The following is a 20,611-nucleotide window of genomic DNA, read 5'->3' as shown; positions in this document are numbered from 1 at the left end:
TGAATGATTTTGCAGACATCTGTACGTGCATATAGCTGTACAGGGGAATCCCACTAAAGCAAGGTCATTGGGTGTGGTTTATTTACCTCTTTATATCTGAACCCTCATATTCCGTACACTTGGAACACACCCAAAAGAAAGTACAATGCATTAACATTTTCTACAGTGATATGGTTACATTTGGTTACAACACAATAGTGAAAAACAGGAAAGAGGAAATGCGACAGGAAAGTCGGAAGAGAATTCTTGAAAACAAAAATGTATATAAATATATTATCAACACTTATCAACTGTTTACATTTAGACAATATTGGAAAATAAAGAAAAATTCATATACAATATGTATATATATATATATATATATATCATTGTGTGTATATATATATATATATTATATATATGACTGTATGATTTGTCTTCTGATTTGGTTTACAGATCTATGTATTCATAGTAAATGAAAATTTCATTCCATCTTGGTTTGGAAGGTTTTTTGTAGGCTTATACAAGTAATCTGAAGAAAAATAGAAGAAGAAATTATTTAAAAATATATGAATTGTTTCTAGATATTTGTTTCACCTCAAAAGTGGTGTTAAGGGTGTCATGAATCAACACAAATCAATGTGCATTTGTATGTCATGAAACCTCTATTAACTTCTCACTGAATTCATGCAAAAATAATTTCTTACTTAGTGTGTGATTGGTAGAACATGTCTGATTACATTCCACTCTTTACAGTTGAGCTTATTAAAAGAGAAGTTACATTTGAAATCTGCTTGTTGAGTATATCTAATTGTTTACTTGTTTGACAGCCTTTACTGTAAAGGTGGTTTCTTTCGCATACAGATACTTTCGTGGTTTCCATCGGTGCTGACTTTTTCGCGTGTGTTTAAATTCGTGGTTGGCAAAATCTGTGAATTCACAGTCGGCAAAAACTGTTTTATTTTTGCACATGAAAACCCAGACTATAAACCAATTATTCTTTTATTTATTAAATAGAAATTAAAATTAAATGCAGGCTTACCCGAAATCCCATCTCTTGAGTACTTTATAACATGCTTGTACCTACATTGCGTGATATCGCTGTTTGTGTGTTGACCATCAATACACTCAATGCGTGGAACCTTCATGTGTGCATGTGCGCAATAGCGCTGTAACAAGCGGCGAGTTCAAAACATTTCCTTGCATGGTTAATTTCGCGTGACTTTTCAAAACATTTTCGCGTGATGTTAAATTCGCGGTTCAATCTCAAAGTGCGAAAATAAAACCATCGCAAAAGAAACCACTTTTACAGTATTTTGAAGTCCACGCATGTGTGATTTTGTTTTTCTTTTTTTGCATGAGACATGCTAGAGTTGCCGAATATGGTAATCATTTCAAATAATGAATGTATTACAGGTATCCTGACAATGATGATGAGGAAATGGAGGGGGCGAGCTCATTCTCAGGAAGAGAAAATACCTCTACTTTCATCAATTGTATACATGTACAAATGAAATTACACATTACTACGGCATTCTACATCACCGATACAAATTTGCATGGAATCACATGTGTTTGCGTGTGCCTGTATACATGTGTGTGTATGTGTGTGTTTATGTGTCCAAAGAGAGTATGAGCATGCAGTTATCCCGTTTTCAAAGTGAACATGCCTCTCCTAAGTTGTTATGATGATGAATTTTAGACTACTGATAAACGTGAGGCTATCAGGCACAGATAATCATTATTATTATTATTATTTATTCGGCATTTGCAAAACAATACAAGTGATAACAGAGAAACAAATAAAACAAGCAAAACACAAGAAAACAAAGTGTCGGGCTTTCCTTGTTGAGCTTCCCTAAGGAGCCGGGTTGGAAAAAAAGCAATCAAAATCACTACGGCCCTTGGGCCTCTCCATCCAACTTAAGGAAGCACATCAGGGAGTAGTTGAACATACAAAAAAAGAAATAATACAATTTCAAATTGAGCATGTACACCAGGTGGATTATTGTACATACAAACTAAAAATATTATTGTGGTGAATGGGTATTAATTCCACCCCTCCCCCATAAAAAAAAAATAATCCAGTGTACAAAAAAGTGTTATCAGAGTACATCTCAACAACAACAACAGAAATATCCCCTTTAACTGCACTACTAAATGATAATGTATTCTTTGCACCCAAACCCTATTCAATGGCCCAATGGGGGTGAGGGCAGATAAGACGGGCATTCAAACAATAATTTCAAGGGTTCTGTGTACTTGACCTCAATGCACACACTCACACATATGCACACACGTATCAACACACACATAAGACAGTATGTTAATTACAACATCGTATTTTGTCACTACAAGAATTTCACTTTATTTTCAGAATTACCAGCCTTATTCTATGTTCGTATTTACGAGCCTTATTTCATTTTCAGATTAACAAACCTTACTTTATTTTTGCATTAACGAACCAAGTATTTCACTTTCAGACTGACGAACCTTCGAAATAACGAATCTTATTTCATCTTTGGATTAATGAACCTTCAGAATAACGAGCCTTATTTCAATTTCGGAATAACGAACCTTTGGAATTACGAATCCTATTACATCATTGGATTAATGAACCTTATTTCGTTTTTGGATTAACGAACTTTTGGAATAACAAATCTTGGGAATAATGAATCTTTGGAATAATGAACTGTAACTGTGCATATATGTATACACATACATGCTACATGTAATCATATAGATGTATCAAACAATGAGGATACGTGTATATGTAGGCAATGCACACAAAAGTCGGATAAGCTGTCTATAGCGGCCACTCTTTTCGCCTCCCTTGAGTGGCCGCTATAGACAGGTTTGGCTGTAGAAGTCTCCTCTTTACTTCCACTATAGCATCACCGCCTAATGATTTTACTGTCAACTTTACCAATACTGTGTAAATCATGTTGTGATTTTGTTACTCATTCATTAGTAGACTGTGGTCGATATCAACGTGACATCCACTTTCTGGTAGTAAGCCCATGAGAGAGAAAAAGCACATCCCTTTTTTTTTTCAATGAAAGAAATAAAAAGAAAAATTTAAAGGGCATGCATGCCTGACTTCAATTCCAATTATTTGTTCTTTTTGGTTTTTGAGTATGGCACCAGAAAATTGCACTGAAGCCTTTGTTTTTGCTTGTCAGCGGATTAACCCTGGAAATGGTCAAAAAAATATCTGTTAAGGCCTTTTTTTTTTTTTTTGCTTGTCAGCTAAATAAGCAGGGAAGTGGCACAAGAAATAAAAACTGCTTGCACTTTCCCTTTACAGCAGTCTTGGATCCGCCCCTGCTATTACTTCTGGTTCTTGAGGAGAAGATTTTTAAGGATTCCTTAGTTTGTCACTATTCAGGTTGGTAATTACTAAGTACCTGTAATGTCAACATCATGACTTCCAATCTTTGCTCCAAAAAACACTGGGAGCGAAACTGCCAAATGTGAATGATACTAGTGGTTTGTTATAAAACTGCCAAATGTTCATTTATTTGTCCAGCTAGCTTGTTTTAGAACATCTGCTTCTCCCTGATGCCTCTTAGCTGCAGATGTTGAAGCTGCTAGAATATCATTGTGTCAACTTCTCTTTTAGCTTTTAACATGTCAGCAATTTGATGAACTTGGCGATGGTAGCATAACTTGCCTTCTTGTGGGACTTTTGAAAGGTAATAAACAACTTATTGTTTTGCTGAATTCCTGATGCCCTTATGTTTGTTTGATATACAGTTTTAAATGATGTACAACAAATAACTGTCTCCTAAAAACTTTTTTTTATTCAAGAACAGTTCCAATGTTCCATGGCTTGCTTTGTTTTAGCAATATGTCAACTAAAATAACTATAGAATCACCCTTTATGTGATATTATCTATACATAGCCCACGTACAGTTTGCAACCGCTGGGCTGATAGTAATGCAATGAAAGTACATAACTCATGCATTACCTGGTGTACGGAGAATTTATGTGCTGGTGCTAGCTGGCAAAGATTCCAGTTGTAATGGGGTGTACACATTCTTTGCTTAAAAATGCCTTTCATGTATCTGCACATCAAAAGAGTGTGTTCCAAACATGAAAATTACCCTCATTCATAGTAACAAAGGAAGCTAAACAATTCCTGCCTGAATTGACAGCACTGTAACTTGCATTATCTCTGTAGTATAAATGATACTTAATGGCTCCAAGAGATTTCCCCATCTTGTATGAGTCCATTGCAATTCTTGCTTACTGCAAGAACGCCTCAACTTCTGGATGAATATGAGGGATTGCTTCTTTGTAGGGTCCCTCCATGATGCTCGCAGCATGTTCGCTGGTGCTGTAGTCAGACCCTGGGAGATGGAGTGTCTGGTCAAAGTCTGCAATAAAATAAGTGAGATAATGGGTGTGACATACTTAATACAACAAGCTGCACAAGTAATGATTCAGATTTTGGCATGTGCCAAGATTCTTTAGTTTAAATATCATTCCTCAAGGGGAACCACGCTTGTGTAGACCAGCATGGTACCATCAATAGGCCCTGTGCTCACTCCCTCTTTATCCTCTGACATGTGGGGATGACACTGAAAGGGGGAAAAAGGCATCAAAGTTGTGTGGGCCACAGTTAAGTGTGAATGTGTCTACAACCTAGGCATTTGGGTCGGGAATCCAAGAGACACATGTGCAAAGTTGAGAATTAAGCCTGGATATGAACAGATACAATTCGGATAATTCAAACCTGCCCACAGTTTCATCAAATACTTGTTTGTCCAACATCCATTCAATACTCTCATTTAATTTACAGGATATGTAGTCTGCTTCTGTGTTTTATGTGCCTTGTAGGTGGGTTGACGTTAACCATATGTTGCACTAAAATTATACCACTTCCAGAGTTGAAGAGCCATTTTCACTGCAAACCTTTGATTAACACCACCCATATTTTGATATTCAAATATACCCTTGTAGCGCTATTATCTCATCAAAGTAACACATGAATGTTTCTTGGGTGGATACAGAAAGCTTTCAGTCCAGAGTATCTAAACAATTGATTTCATTGTTTTAGATCTGCTCAATTCCTGGCTTTTCCATCTGCCCCCTGTCTTTGTCTTCATGTGGCTTGTCCCCCAGCCTTGACTGCTTGTATTAGTGTGGATTTCTCTCCTATGATTGGGTAAAAATAATGAGTGTAATTTTTCCATCTACCACTCTAGTTCATTCTTTACCTTCTCAGGTAGAGTCATAGGCCGATCAAATGGTCTCTGTTGAGTTTCAAGGCACATTTTCAATTTCAAGTCCTCTATAATGCAAAGGCCTGTATTGGACAGCATAGAATGTAGCAACTTTTCACATGACCCTCGCCATTTCTCTGATGAATGAATTTTTGGTTCAGTTCAACCAGGAAGGCCCACCTCCCTGGTTCAACTCTATACATGCTTTTCTAATTTCTTTCACTTTACCACCTCCCTGACTTTACTTTCAGGCAGTGTGATTGTCATGTCAAGGGTACTGTTATGTATACAAGATTCAATGAATCATGACTAATAAACTTGACGAGTTCAGGCAACAGAGCTGGTTGTGGGTTTATTCATTTTGACATAGCTATTCTGTCAACTCCGGTTTCACTGATATTTTACACATAGGAGTTTGCACTCTCTGTATACACAGCTATAAACATTAAAGTGTATGTACACTGCACATTCCCCTCTTTTCAGATCAAACTATACAAACTATTCCAGTGTATAAAATGTCCTAAAAGTTCACCATCTATATTGTAATATGATCTGTTTAAATGTTCTTGAGTCCAATAAGAGTTCCATCAGGTCAAATTTCATCAAACTTATGCCAAAATATCTTACTGTTTTGTTTGTCTAAATGCACTGATGAGCATTGTCTAGAGAGTTGAAGTTAGAACACAACAAACACCCATTGTTAGTGGTTGTTCTTGACTTCTGCGGATGGAAAACGGAAAAGTTCCCTTCCAGGTGTGCTCACTACCAGATGTCTGGTGTTCCACTTCGTTTTGTCATTCAGAAAAAAAAACATATTGTTTTTGATTAGCTTCTTGATTTGTTTCTGAGATGAGCTTGTTTCCTGAAGGGACACTAAATGTGAACTCAATCGCCGCCTTTAAATTGCAGTTGTCGTGCACATCTTTGTTGGTCTGCGCATGTATCCTTTCACCTCTTTTGGCGTACCACAAATTTGGATGCTTTTACTTTTGCGTTTTCAGCTGGTGGCATTCTGGGTTGAAGAATACCGGGTATTGGAGATTCCAATTTTATCGTCAGATTGGTCTGTGTCGTGCCAGTAATTGCGTGTGCTGTTGAATGATATGCACGGAGTAGGTTGTAGATTGCCATCTCGAATGAATTTCCCTTTGATAGGCTTGCTCTCAAGCTGCTGTCTTTTATGACCCTGTTGAACTGTTCTACAACCCCATTGGACTGCGGATTGTACCGCGCTGAGAGATTGTGTCACATTCTGTAGCTCACTAGGAAATCCTCAAATTGATCCATCACAAATTGAGGCCCATTATCAGTCGTAAGACTTGGTGGCAAGCCCCACTTTGTGAACAGTGATTCAAGGATGTTGATGACCAATTACATCATGATCGAACTTGTCGCCACTATTTCTGGCCATTTGCTGTGTAGGTCATGTAGGATGAGAAAACACTGACTGTGTGGTGCTCTGCTGCAACATCACTAAAAAGGTCAACTTGCAACACTTCCCAGGGATGTTGGGGCCAAGGACTATGCTGTAATGGAGCAGGACATGGATTTACTGTTTTCTCACTGATGGTGCAACTGTCACAGTGTCTTACATTTTGTTCAACTTGCTTGTTGATTCCGGGCCACCAGATTCATTCCCTGCATTCCTGTTTCATTTTAACTTTGCGTGGATGGCCAGCGTGTGTGAGTTCTGAAACTGGTTGTTGCAACAATGCTGACATCACTGCATATGTACCATGAGTGATTGTGGATTCTTTGAACAGTGAGCTCCTCTTGAATCCAATAAGGCACCATCTCTTCAGTGAAAGCTGTTGGCCAGGCAGTTGTGATATACTCTCTCACTCATTGCAGTACAGCGTCATTCTGCGAATCATAAGCTCTGTGTGACTGACAAGCTTCGCTGTTGCATTTGTTATGATCACCTTGACGCACTATCAATTTCATGTGACATTCTGCAGAAATGCTGTCCACAATTCTTGTGTGATTGAGCATGTCAGCTATTTGATAGTGGCATCATTGATATTTGACGTCGAAGTTGTATTTAGTGGAGTCAGTCTGACCAACGGTAGATGCACAAAGGTCTGTGACCCGAGCCTGAAGTCACAAGTAGTGTTGTCAACACATGATGATCTGTGCAGAGAGTTAACTTGCATCTAAACAAAATAGACATGCTTGTGTTCACATGCAAAAATGAAGGAAAGGTTTCGCGTGCTCTGGTGGAGCGTTTCCTCTCTACATCTGATAGTGTGTGTGATGCAAATGCGGCTGGTCTCTCTGAGCCATTGATTTCCAGCGACAAAACTGCTTTGACTTTGCTATTTGAAGCATCCACGGTTATGAATGTAAGTGTGTCTGGATCAAAATGAGGTAGAATCTGGGAGAGACAATCCTTTGCTTGCGCTTGTTGAATACCCTGTATTGTTCTGCATTGTTTTGCATTTTATTACCATGGCCAGATTCAACAATTTCTGCATCATGTGGAACAAGTTTCAAGTACAAATTCATTGTTCGAAGGAATGATGAAAGTTCTTTTGCATTGGTAGGTGTTGGTTTGCAGCTTGCATTGTCACAAGTTGGCATCATGCCCTCTGCCATCACACAACAGCCTAGTATGAAGTTGATCTCTGATCCTGGGAATTTGCATTTTTCTTCACCGAGGGTGAACTGATGCTTCGCAAGACACGACAAGACTTCATGTAGGCAGTGGTCATGTCCTTTTGTAACTGTGCCACAAACAAAGATATTGAGGAGATTGAGCAATTCCGGTATGCCCAATAATACAGAAGACATGATTTCTGGAAGGCACTCGAGGCTGAGCTATTCAAGTCAGTAGGGAATGCAGCGATGTTGGAAAATGCCCTCATGAGTTGTGAATGCGGTCAGGTGGGAGTTTCCCACTGCAAGTGGTACATGCTGTGATGCATGTCCAGCTTAGTGAAGACATGGACTCCGTGACATGAGGCTGACTGTTTGTCAGCTGTGGGGAGGGGGTACTTGTCTGGTATAGTCTTACAGTTGTATTTCACACAGTCTTAACTCCCTGTTCTTGTGACACACAATGACCAAATTCAAGACCCAAGGGGATAAGTCTACTTTCTCAATGATACCATCTGCTTCAAGACGATGAAGTTAATTTGAAACTTCTTCCTGAGCTGAAAATGGGAGGTGTCAAAGAGCTTTGGCTTTAGGCATGATCGAAGGGTCCACTCTCCTAGGGGCATGACAATACCCCCAACATTCACCAAATTCTGCAAACATGGAATGATACTGTGTCCTGATTTCAGAATCAACCAGATGTATGTTCGTTCATGTTAAGTCTTGCAAACAAAACCCAGGAGTGTCAAATAGGTCCACTCCAATAAGGCTTTTTCTATTCATTATGTAGACAGTGAATGAATCTAGCCTGATGTCTTTGTATGCAACAGGAACTGTGACTGTCCCAAGTAGGCTTTCATGTATCGGAGAATGCTTGTAGGCTTGAAGTCACCCATGCTGCTGGCTTCAGCAGATACTATGCAAAAAGTCCAGTTTACAAATCTGTATCAAAAATGGATACTTTAGCTCCAACAGTGATGAGCATGGGAATGCTATGGCCTACAATGTCTAGTTCACATTGTTTAAAATTGTCTACCTGTTGTGTGTTGGTCTGTGAATCACCAATGGTGAAAACCTATAGATGGCTCAATGTTTGTGGTAATACATCCAATTGATGAGCGGGTGCTTGTTTTGGTTGGTCCCTGGATGTGCAGACACTCACAAAATGATGAATTTTGTGACAACTACTGCATTTTTTTCCCCAAAATGGCTGAGCATGCCTTTGGATGATGAAGAGGCCAACAGTTACCACATGGTTTCCCTTAGGATTTCTGCTGTTGAGGTTACCTATACACCTTTGAACTGGTGGTAGTGACAGACTTTGAGCAGTTTTGGCTTTGTGCTCCTACTGGCGGATTAGAATATGTCTTCAGCATCAATTTTTCTGGGTGAATGATGAACCTCAATTCAGACAATAACTTACAGCTTTTACTGCTTTCAACGATTCTACTTTTGTCTTGCCCTAGATTATAGTGTCTTCTAAATATGCAAGGTCAAGGTGCCCCTTCACGTCTAAGAGAGGCGATCACTGTTTTCAGCAATTTTGTGAACAGGCAGGGGGCCAATGTTAAGCCATTAGGCAGGGCTCTGAAGTGCCATAACTGATTGTCCATACATGAATAAATGGTACTTTATAGAATCTAGGTGAATGGGTACTGTAAAGAGAGATATTGAGGTATAGATGTTATCCATTTTGAAATGCTGATAAGACATGCTCTTGTTCAGCTCAGACAAGTCCAGGATTAACCTGAACCCTCCATTCTTATTTTGTTTTGGTGAATATTTGAGACCAAAATCCCCTTGTCCACGAGTACATCATTCTATTACATTTTTCTTCTCAAGGTTTTTTTTTTTTTCTTTTTTTGAATCTCATGTATCTAATAGTAGTTTCATTTTCATTACTTTTGTAGGTGTTGATCACATCAAATTCAAATTTGTATTATTACAGCTCGTAAGCTAGATGAATTGGTCTGATGTTAATTGAAACTAGTTGTGTATGGCTTCAGTCGAACCTCTGAAAACAAAGCACTTATGTTACCTCTTTGGTGCTTGGGTCTGAATCTGATGGGTTGCTGTGCTGAGCTACTTCCTCCCCAGTCCCTGTCTGCAAGGCTGGGGTGGCCTGCTCTCTGTCTTGGCTGATGTCGAAGTGTATAAGAGGGGGACAGAGCCCTGATGTTTTCCTCAATTCGTTCTCTGGCCTTGGCCTAAAAAAAAAAAAAAAAAAAAAAAAAAGATGCCTGGATCAGATTGTGATCACCATCCCTAGGGATCCGCCTGCTTGTCTCATTTGGCATTTGGCTGGGTCATACTTCCTGCATGGATGGTATGGTTGCGTGTTCTGTCGTGACTTCATGACACCTGCAGTTGCCTTTCTCTGGTCTTGAAGATCTTTGACCCAGTTTGTGAGGTAATCGTCAAAGAGAAATTTTGTAACCTTGTTAGTTGGCTTGCACAAGAGATGATACTGACTGTTGAGGTCTGGTTTTATGTGGGCAAAAGCATACAGTCCTTTTGTCAGAGACTTTTCAATGTCCGGCAGAATTAAATTTCTGGTTCTTGTTGCTGTAGACAAGTTTTTCCAGATGGCAGTGTTGACTTTTAGGATTTCTGTATACTCAAAGTTGTCAGGGCATGTGTAGTTGTTGTTAGCATCTGACAGAGCTTTTTCTTCAATCTTTTGGCCCATGATGAAGTTTACTGCTTTAGCAATGTTGGAATGTAGAGGGAACCCCAACTCAAGATGGGGCAACAAATTAGGTGGCAATCTCAATGTCATGAGACATAGTTGTAAAATCTATCTCCTACTCGTTGTCATTGCTGTGGACTTGGCTGGCAGAGTAATCCAAATAATCCATGTTGGAGCTGCGATTGGCACCACTCATCGAGGAACAAATTTCCAGTCCCAAAGTGATCATTACCTGTAGAGCTCTGTGCATGAGATAGCGGTTCGCTGGCAGTTTCTGTTGCCTATAATTACGATGCTGCTAACAGCAGCTGGCTGGGAGTGCATTCACAATGCAGGTCACTATGGCTATCAGTTTGTCAAGGCATGAATTCATGCCTTTTTCCAAATGGTGCTTTTTACTTCCATGAGCTCTGCTTTGCCTTGCTTGTTCTAAGCACGATCTGTGGTTGTTGTCTTTGTCAAAGGCGACTTGCAGCTTGGCTCTGTCCTTCTGCCCATCTCTCGGCTTGGCTTTGCCTTGGACAGGGTTTTGTGAGTGATGTTTCCCTTTCGTTACTTCTTTGGCTTCGCTCCGGCCAACACTCCGGCCAGCCGACCCGGCAGAGCTGGAACACGCAGCACTGGTAGGCACTGTTATGGCTATGACTTTTTTCAGTGGTTCCAGCTGGAACTTGATGGCGGGGAGGATTTGCAGTCTGCCTTCGCTTTCTATATATATCATATATTTTGAAGCATCATATGCATATAATGTGATTACAGACTTGAGCTTAATTTACTTAAGAACAATATATCTGACATTCACAACCATAAAGATGTATATCTAAAGGAAATGTTTAGTTAATTTAGAAATATTCACAACACTTCTTGTGTTTTGTCTTGATTTTCATGTACAATACTCACTGCATAATCAAGAAAGGCGGAGAGTAGCAAAAAATGGCAACTTTATGCCGGATGCCCAATTTCGCAATGAGCATGCACCATTTACTCAAGGTGATAATACATACTACACAAGTGCTCAAACGTGCAATGTACATTGTGTGCACCACCCTATTGTACGCCTAAATATCACTTCTCCCCCTACGATCTTGCATTACCGTAGAGATATTGCAACTGGGTTTCTCTGTCGTCTTTGTTAGAATGCAAGTTTTGAAGGATCATTAAAAAGTTATTATTTTTTTTTCTAAATTGGGTCTTTTTAATTTTGTTCTTGCATCCCCTACCAATGTATTCCTTTCTTTGCAATCACTCATAGCTTGGGCATTTGGGATGTTCCCTATAAATCCATACCCACAGGCACTAATTATTCAAAATTGATGTGGAATTGTAAGTGGAATGTTTATTCAGTCACTGAGCCTAATATGCAGCAAGCAAAAGCTCAGCCCATTTGGATCAAGAAAAGTTATCAAGTTTGTGTCAAAGAGAAACTGAAAAGTCCTGTTTACCTTTGGAAGCAGTGATTTAATAAATGTTCAAGATATCACTTTTGATGCATATGTGTAGGTCAGTTGTATCACAAAATATCTTACCATATAAAATTTTTGCAATAAAGCCTAAAATAAAGGAGATATCACTATTTTTCTCATTAAACCGTAACTGCAGACAGTTTAGTCTGGAAACATTTTAATTATAATGTTACTATTGTTCACATTTTGCATATTCAACAATACATAACATCGATTATACTGGTTCAAATTTTTACATTGGTTGTTTCTACCTCTAACTAAAATTTAAGAACTACTTCAAAGCACTAATGCTGGGTTTTTGTTTCATCTGCAAATGGTAAATTATGCCTTTAATTCTGATCAGCGTTTGATTGTAGCTTTCATGACATGTCAATGGGCTTTGTCTGCCTATCACATATGGGTATGATTGACTGTATACATGTGTTATCAATAGTAAATCTAATGTCCATTAAGCTAGCTCATCACACGCACACAGTAAGGCTGCTCTTGAAAGATATGTCTTACACAATTTTACATTGAGATCAACATACTGTACGTACCAAATTTTGTTTGAAGAGCTTGAAAACTAGAGAAGTACTTTGATTGGAAAACCATTAAACATTTTTCTGAGGGTAATGCACTGTACTGTGGCAGCACTCTTTCTGGTACTGTTGAAAATGGGCGCCTTGCACAACTTTATATTGAGCTAAACATGTTTCCAAAATTTTGTCTGAATCACATGAAAACTGGGGAAGCAGTTTGATCCACAAGCCTTTTGCCCAATTTTGACCTTAAGCGATTCCTACATACCCCTTTTATGCGTGTGTGTGTGTGTCACCTCAGAATACACATAGCTTGAAATATTGAATATTTGTCTCATATCCTCACATATACATGTATCTAAAAAAAAAAAACCCAGAACAAAATGTTTTAAATAACAGTAAATGTTCCTCTAGTTTTATTGTTTGTTCATGTATTACAGCACAGACAATCATGTAGTGTACAGTATGTCTCCAAAAAAAAAATACAATCATATTTTCAGAAAACCCCATTTGATTTGGTTAAGCGGTCACAGAGAAATGTAAAGTGTGTCATGAGTCTGTTTCTTCCAAGTTTAGCACTTATATTCGGCGTATACAGTATGTGAATACAATAGACAGAACTAAGAGGGAAGAGATTCCCAACATCCTCTACAAAATTCCTCATTTTTCTTTGACCAATGAAGCAAATCGAATGGGGTTTTCTGTAAGATGTGGGCAATGAGTTATAGTTTCATACCCTGAATTTGTATTTAGATTGATTCACTATTTTTAAAGATATCACTGCGGAGGGTCCCGTTGTAATTTTTTTTTTTGACATACGGTACAGCACACAATGGATGTGATTATACCTAGAAGGCACTATGTGATCTTAGTACCTCCTTGACTATACACAGTGGTCTATGAGGCTGAAATTAAAAACACTTTACACATGCTATCAAAGAATATACCATGAGTATGATGTCATATGGCATGTGGAACATTTTTCTCAATCAGCATTTTGTCTTCAACATAGCTATGTTGTGTTTGGTCAGGATTTAATAAATGAAGGATATACACTTTAATAATATGTACAGTACACAATGATAAACAAAATGATAAACAAAATGATAAACAAAATTTGATGACAAAGTAATCACCTATAGCGAGGAAAGAGGGCTGACTGGTTCCAAAGCATCACAGATGAGAGGGAAGGAAAACAGAAAGAACTGAAGGTAGTATTCACTGTTCTTGATATTTGTGGGTGTCGATTTTCCTACCCTCTAGACAGATGGGAATGGGTGGTGGAGATTGAGACGGTGACTTTAGTGTAGGTTCTATCAGTCTCCACAGATATTTGCATGGTGTTGCTTTGGAACGGGGGAGCCACCTTAGTGGAGACGAAGCTGCAGGCGCCTTTTGTGGCGATGTCTGGGTGTCACTTCTACCTCCTCATCCACGTAGTAGGCCACACACGTGCCAATGCAGATGAAGAGGGTGGGGAGTCCAATCACAATGGCAACACACAGAAGAACCGGTAGTAATTCTCCTTCCTATTCCAGGGAAGAACAGAAGAGATGAGACATACACAATAGGACTTAAGTGAGGAATAGAGAAAAGAGATGAAGTCACATACACCGGTAAAATAAAAGTTGAAATCTGAATATGAATGCATGTAAACTCAGGGGTCTATCAAGTAACGCAAACAATATTTAGGATTCTACATTTCAAGAGTGCAGACTGAAACAGGGGCAGCAGAATGTTTTTCAGTGTGGAGGGACTGTGGACAGGGGTCAAGGTCAATGGTACCCCCTACTGTCTGCCCCCTCCCCTAATGTCTTTAACATGTTGAGGGGTGGGGGGGGGGGGGGGGAGACAGGGGTCAAGGTTAATGGTACCCCCTACTGTCTCCCCCTCCCCCTATGTCTTTTACAGGGCATTCAGATGCAAAAAATTTATACTAGAACAGTAGAGCTATACCAAAACGGTATAGCTATACGATGAATTTATACGCCTGAACGCTGACTAACGAAACGACGTATAACGAAACGACGTATAGTGAAACGACGGTCAGAGCATCGTTTCGAACTAGAACTCGATAATGAATGAACATTCCATTGTGTGCATTGTGCGTCTGAACGTATGGCGACCATAGAACGGTATAACTGGGCGGGGCTTAATGGGAGCGAGCACGAAAGATGACCTTGTACCTGTCACTCATGACCATAACAACATGCGCAGTGAGAAACTGCACATCTATACGACGTTTTTCCGGAATGGTCGAAATTAGCGTCTGAACAGTATAACTATCGCACAACAGTATAAGTATCGGACAACGCAAGTATTGCTGAAGCATTCAACAATTTTTTCATATCTAATGCTACTAAAATTACAAAAGACCTGCAGAGGAATACTTCTCAAATGATATTTGATGAGGACAAAGGCTTTGTTCCATCTCATTCTCAATTTAATTTAAGTATGATAACGAGAGATTTTGTATTGAGACAGATCGAGCTTCTTGGCATAGATAAAGCAACCGGAGAAGATCACATCGGCTGCAAACTTTTAAAGATGACAAAGAATGTTATTGCAGAATCTCTTTGCGATATTATCAACAAATCCCTGTCTACGGGAGTTGTTCCACGTGAATGGAAAAAGGCTCGGGTAGTACCGATACTTAAAGCAGGAGATATTTCTTCGTTGAATAACTACCGCCCCATCTCAATCTTACCAACAGTGAGTAAAATTATCGAAAGGGCCGTACATCAACAACTGAGCGAATTCATGAATGCGAATGATTTACTACACCCTAATCAATCTGGTTTTAGACCATTTCATTCCACATCAACTGCTCTTGCAAAACTTGTGAATCAGTGGTCTTTAAATATAGATAATAATCAAATTTCTGGAGTTGCCTTCATAGATCTTCGGAAGGCATTTGACACTGTAGATCATGACCTACTTTTACATAAATTAAAGTGTATAGGGTGTAGTAAGACGACTGTAGATTGGTTTAGATCCTATTTAAGTGACAGACAGCAAGTGACGCAATTCAAAGGAGCCAGGTCCCACCCTTCAACTATTAAATTGGGTGTACCTCAAGGGTCAATTCTTGGTCCCCTTTTATTTTCAATATATGTCAACAGTCTACCCGAGTGTACTTCAGAAGGTGTTATAGATATGTACGCTGACGATACGACCCTCACTGTCAGTGCTAATGACGCAACAGTTTTAGAAGAAAAGATAACTGTTGCACTAAATAAAGTAATGGGGTGGATTAAGAAAAATCGGCTCGTCCTTAACACTGACAAAACTTCTGTCATGATTATCGGCTCCCGTGCTAATCTCGGGAAAATTGAAAATTTCAGTATTTCATTAGATGGTAGTCGGATTAAAAGAGTTCAGTTCACTAAATGTTTAGGTGTTTTAATAGATGAAGAACTGAAATGGTCTAAACAAATCGAAAATGTATGTAAACGTACCCAAAAAAGTGTCTGCATGATAAAGAGAGCGAAGGCCTTTTTTGCCCCAACAATCCCTAAAATTACTTTATAATAGTCTAGTGTTACCACAATTTGATTACTGTTCTGTTGTTTGGTCAAACAGATTTCAATACCATACAACTAAGTTAGAAAAAATTCAAAAGAGGGCAGCAAGAATAATTTTGGACAAAACATATGACACACCGTCGGCTGATTTATTCAAAAGTCTTAAATGGATGACACTAGACAAACGTTTTGATTTCAGCCGCGTTATGATGATATATAAATGCGTCCATAACTTAGCACCTTCGTACCTTCAGGTGCACTTAGTTAAGCCTAGTGATGTACATGAACATCATACAAGGCTAATAGACAGTGGAAATCTATGTGTGCCAAGATTTCGCTCTGATTGTCACAAGTGCAGCCCAATCGTATCCTCTGTACTTGAATGGAACAGGCTAGATCGTTCAATTAGATCAGCTTCTTCCACATATTCATTTAAGAGATTGTTTAAGCAAAGTTGCTACTTGCAAGTAACACACGAAATTCATTCTGGGCTTTATCATTCCTGTATAATAGCGTTTTTCATTGTTATTTCGGCATTCTGGTGAACTCTTGCTGTGGCATGTACTTTTTATGTTACTTTGCAATGTACAGTATGCTGGTATGTATCTACACTGTATTATGTCATCTTCTGTAAATACGTTTTGCTATTTAATGTACATATGTTCATCAATATTATTCAGGGCTCCATGGAAGACCACTATTTATTGGTGAATGGACTACCCTGACAGAAGATTAGAAATAAATAAATAAATAAATAAATAAATAAAACAGTCTATTGGCTATACGATGATTCTTTATACGTCGTTTCTTTATCGAGTTTTGGTATAAACTGGCTTGCGTAAAAAAAGGGTGTCAGTGTTGAAAAAGCAAGACAAACAATTACTTAAGGCTGCAATTAAATTACAAAAGAAGATGCTATACCAAAATATAAGCGAGCATGGCAAGCTCATATGAGTCAGTGTAAAAGTTTTGACAAAATTGAAGGGAGAATTAATGCGTCAAAACACAACTTTGTTTTTTTAAAGAAGATGAAAGACAAAATAACTCTTCTGTCACATTGATCCTGCCCTTTGTTCAGCTAATAGGTAAAAAGTCTGAGAGATCACGCACACCAAATGTTATAAAATACTTTCTCAGCAGCAACAATTAAGTATCCATGATGGTGGATATATTGACAATTTACAGAGAGAACTTCCCACCAAAAGTGCATCACTTTGTGCTCTGTGGGGAATAGGAGCATCATCTCCAGCAAGTTGTCAGATTGTTAAGAATGCATGTTATTTCAGAGCATAATGGGATATTCATGTCAGTGTCATTGGTGCCTGTAAAATTAGGCATATCAAGTCCATGTAACAGCCCTAAATGGTATGTTATCACATCTTGTGGTAGACCGGGGAAGGACTGTCACAGCTTCCTAAAGTAAAACCACTCCATGTTCCAGTTGACTGGAATAAAGTCTAATCAAACAAACAATATAGATCTAGTACCACTAAATTCAGACAAAATGAATGCTACTGCATTCTTTATTCAATATATTTTCTAATACCCCCATTCCACAGAGATTTTTTTTTTTCAGCGGTCACTCATTACAAGGAAAGATTTTTGCTTCTGGCCACGCACCAATGTTTATGGAATGGCGCAGCGTGATAAATATGACTAGTGTTGGTTGGCTGTCAGGCCAGTGTCAGACATGTTGGGCATGATCCAGTGAAGTGAGATTGTCCTATGAAGGATCTAGGTTCAGAGCTTAGTTCATATTAAATCAGATGTCATTTCCAGCTGCAAAGCCAATCTGTACATCTGATCAGGGCAATCACAGAACAATCACATCTATCAGATTAATCTCACAGTCACACACCCCATTCAGACGCAAGCCAGTTTATACCAAAACTCGATAAAGAAACGACGTATAAAGAATCATCGTATTGCCGACAGACTATTCAGATGCTAATTTTGACCATTCCAGAAAACGTTGTATAGGGGTCATTCTTCGCTAAGTGTATATTTCTGTGTCCCACCAGTTTAAAAGTGATATGTACAAAAATAAAAGGTCATTTCATTACTTTCTGTTCTGTTTACAATGACTTAAATTCATGTAATTAAGATAGCATACAAAAAAGAGGGATGAATTGTTTATCCTGACCTATTATTTTAATTCTACATTTAATTCTACATTATTTCTACATTGGAATCGAAGAGCGAGTGAATTAATGAATATTTTGCATTACTTGATTACTTTTTCTTCAGCCCCTGTCCGACTGAAATCACATGTCTTGTTGTTGCACTGTTGGTTAGATTAGTCTTGAGAGTGCAGCGGCCCCCTTTAATTTAGACTATCTTGATGGGTTCGTGATCTTGCAAGTGCATGCACGATTTCAGACACGACGTAAGCCTGACACTTTATTGAGTATATGAATATAAAAACGATAAGTCCAATTGATTGACAAATTGCCCTGCATCGACGTAAATAAGCACTGAATTGATCAGTGTTTTAGTAGTAGCCATAATAAAAATCATGGGCATACATACTCGAGCAGGATTCGAACCTACGACCTCCTGATCACCGGTGATCAGGAGGTCGTAGGTTCGAATCCTGCTCGAGTATCTAACATGTAGTTAGAATGAAGAATTAAAAAAAAAAAAATTTTGCTATTTTTCAGCAGTGTGAACTTTGCACCGGAAGTAAGGTGATAGTTACAGAATTACTGATCGATGGAGAAATTCTGCAATACATTTAAGTAAAAAGCATCGGGAGAGCTAGTCGAGGCAATGGACACCATATTGTCTATAACTGCATTTACAAATTTAGTCATTGTGATACATGTAGATCCCAGTTTCCAGAATGCATGTTATATTCAAAACTCAATATTTTGCTTTCTGTCTGATTTTTACGAAACTTACCTTGTTCTGTCTGTTTGATTTAACTGTTATTTATATCAAAGTCTATACCATACAAACATGAAGTGGATTTCCACTTGAATATCACACGGTGCTTTTGTGTGTCATAGCTTAATTACCCATTTTAATACTGTGCTTTAAACCATGACAAAGACTGTATTTTTTTATGGGGCGCCAAGTGTCGCATGGCCTATTTCGTTCAGTCATTTCCATTGACAAATGACTGATCTCCATATGGTTTGAACCATGGACAGGTTTGTACCAACTTCATGAATTCGGGCCAGAGGGCCTACAGCTTTACTGTGTTGCAAGTATTTGACACGAAAGAAGCCTCTGTTTACAAAGCAATGAGTAAAAAAAAAGAATTACGGGGTTAGGCCCATGACTATGGGGGGGGGGGGGTTCCCCCTATTTGCCAGCAGCCCCCCAAAATAAAAGAGATATAAAGGAAAAAATGAGTCACAGAACCCCCCGTTGAAAAAAAAAAAAAATGAAAGGGGACTTATAGTGGCACCAGAAAATTGCGCTGAATCCTTTTTTTGCTTGACAGCTGATGAAACCGGGAAGTGGCACGAGAAATTAAAAAAATGCAAGGGGGGGCCTTTTTTTTTTTTTTTTTTTTTTTTGCTTGTCAGCTGATTAAGCCCGGGAGTGGTGCACTTTTTCTAATTCTGAACCCCCCATAAAAAGTCTAGTTACGGGCTGGGGGTGTGTGTAATGACACACAGAAAGTATCAATTAACTATATCGTCGCCTGGGGTGACAAGACCTTGTATCTGAATTTTTTATGAAAATGACTTTTTCAAATAATGGGTTAAGTGATATCCTGACCAAATCCCAACTGTCTTACTCCAAAAATGAAGCCACCACAGCATGTCAAAGGAAAGGCTATCCCATTCGCTATAGTGCTTTGGCCGCCACGTTTTTTGGCTCTCCTGAACATTTGACATTTTTTAGGTACTAGGTCTTGTCGCCCCAGCAATGATATGCAATTTGTTGGAAATAAACAAGGATGGGAAAGCACTGCATGGTTGCGATATTACCAGGATTGAATAGTTATGGAGTCACAATAGGTTCATATCACACAACTACCAAAAGTCATGATTATTTGGGAATTGTAATGCAAAAACTGGGTTTTTATGAGTGTGGATATAATAACCACGACTATTAAGCTGGTATCTCACTGAGCGGCGAACGTTTGCGAACGTAGCATATTTGAGATTCGGCAACTTTTCTGATGAATGTTTGCGAAAAATTAAGGTTCGCTTCTGCCATTAGCGACTTTTAGTGATGTTTAGCGACAGTTAGCAACACTCAAGCGAATGTTTGCGAAAGTGTTTGCGAAACACAGGTGGCGACTATTAGCGACTGTTAGCAAATGTTAGCGACAGTTTTGCAATTGTTAGCGACAGTTTTGCAAATATTAGCAACTGTTTGCAAATCCCTTGTGACAATTTGCGAATGTGTTGGGACCTGGAAAAGTATCAGGCAATCATGTATAGTCAGACCCATAAAAAAGTACAACCTTCCACTGCATTCAGATCTCTTGTGACCACCGTTAAAGATGGATTTCCAGAATATGGAAATGAATTTCTGCCAAGAAGAGGCTCAACGTGCTGCTATTCTTGAAGAGCTGCTTTGTCTGGCTGCTGCTATAGCTATCTTGCAGCTTAAGAGAAAGAAGATGAAGAAAAACAAGAAAGGAAGAAGAAA

General features: G+C 38.8%; 1 protein-coding gene across 2 annotated transcripts in view; it reads right to left on the bottom strand.

The window, feature by feature from the left end:
- Positions 1 to 1,717: 1,717 nt before the first annotated feature.
- The window catches only part of LOC140235240 (alpha-N-acetyl-neuraminyl-2,3-beta-galactosyl-1,3-N-acetyl-galactosaminide alpha-2,6-sialyltransferase-like), a 116,265-nt gene continuing 97,371 nt past the window's right edge, over positions 1,718 to 20,611 (bottom strand). For both annotated transcript variants that reach the window (XM_072315271.1, XM_072315272.1), the window contains 2 exons: positions 13,613 to 14,005; positions 1,718 to 4,359 (listed from right to left, as the gene is read on the bottom strand). In XM_072315271.1, the coding sequence (XP_072171372.1) occupies positions 13,844 to 14,005 (162 nt within the window). In that variant the 3' untranslated portion in view covers positions 1,718 to 4,359; positions 13,613 to 13,843. The remainder of the gene's footprint in view (positions 4,360 to 13,612; positions 14,006 to 20,611) is intronic.

Source organism: Diadema setosum, chromosome 11, assembly GCF_964275005.1.
Source record: "Diadema setosum chromosome 11, eeDiaSeto1, whole genome shotgun sequence".
In the NCBI taxonomy this organism is placed as follows: Eukaryota; Metazoa; Echinodermata; class Echinoidea; order Diadematoida; family Diadematidae; genus Diadema; species Diadema setosum.
This window is presented reverse-complemented; position numbering and strand designations above follow the sequence as displayed.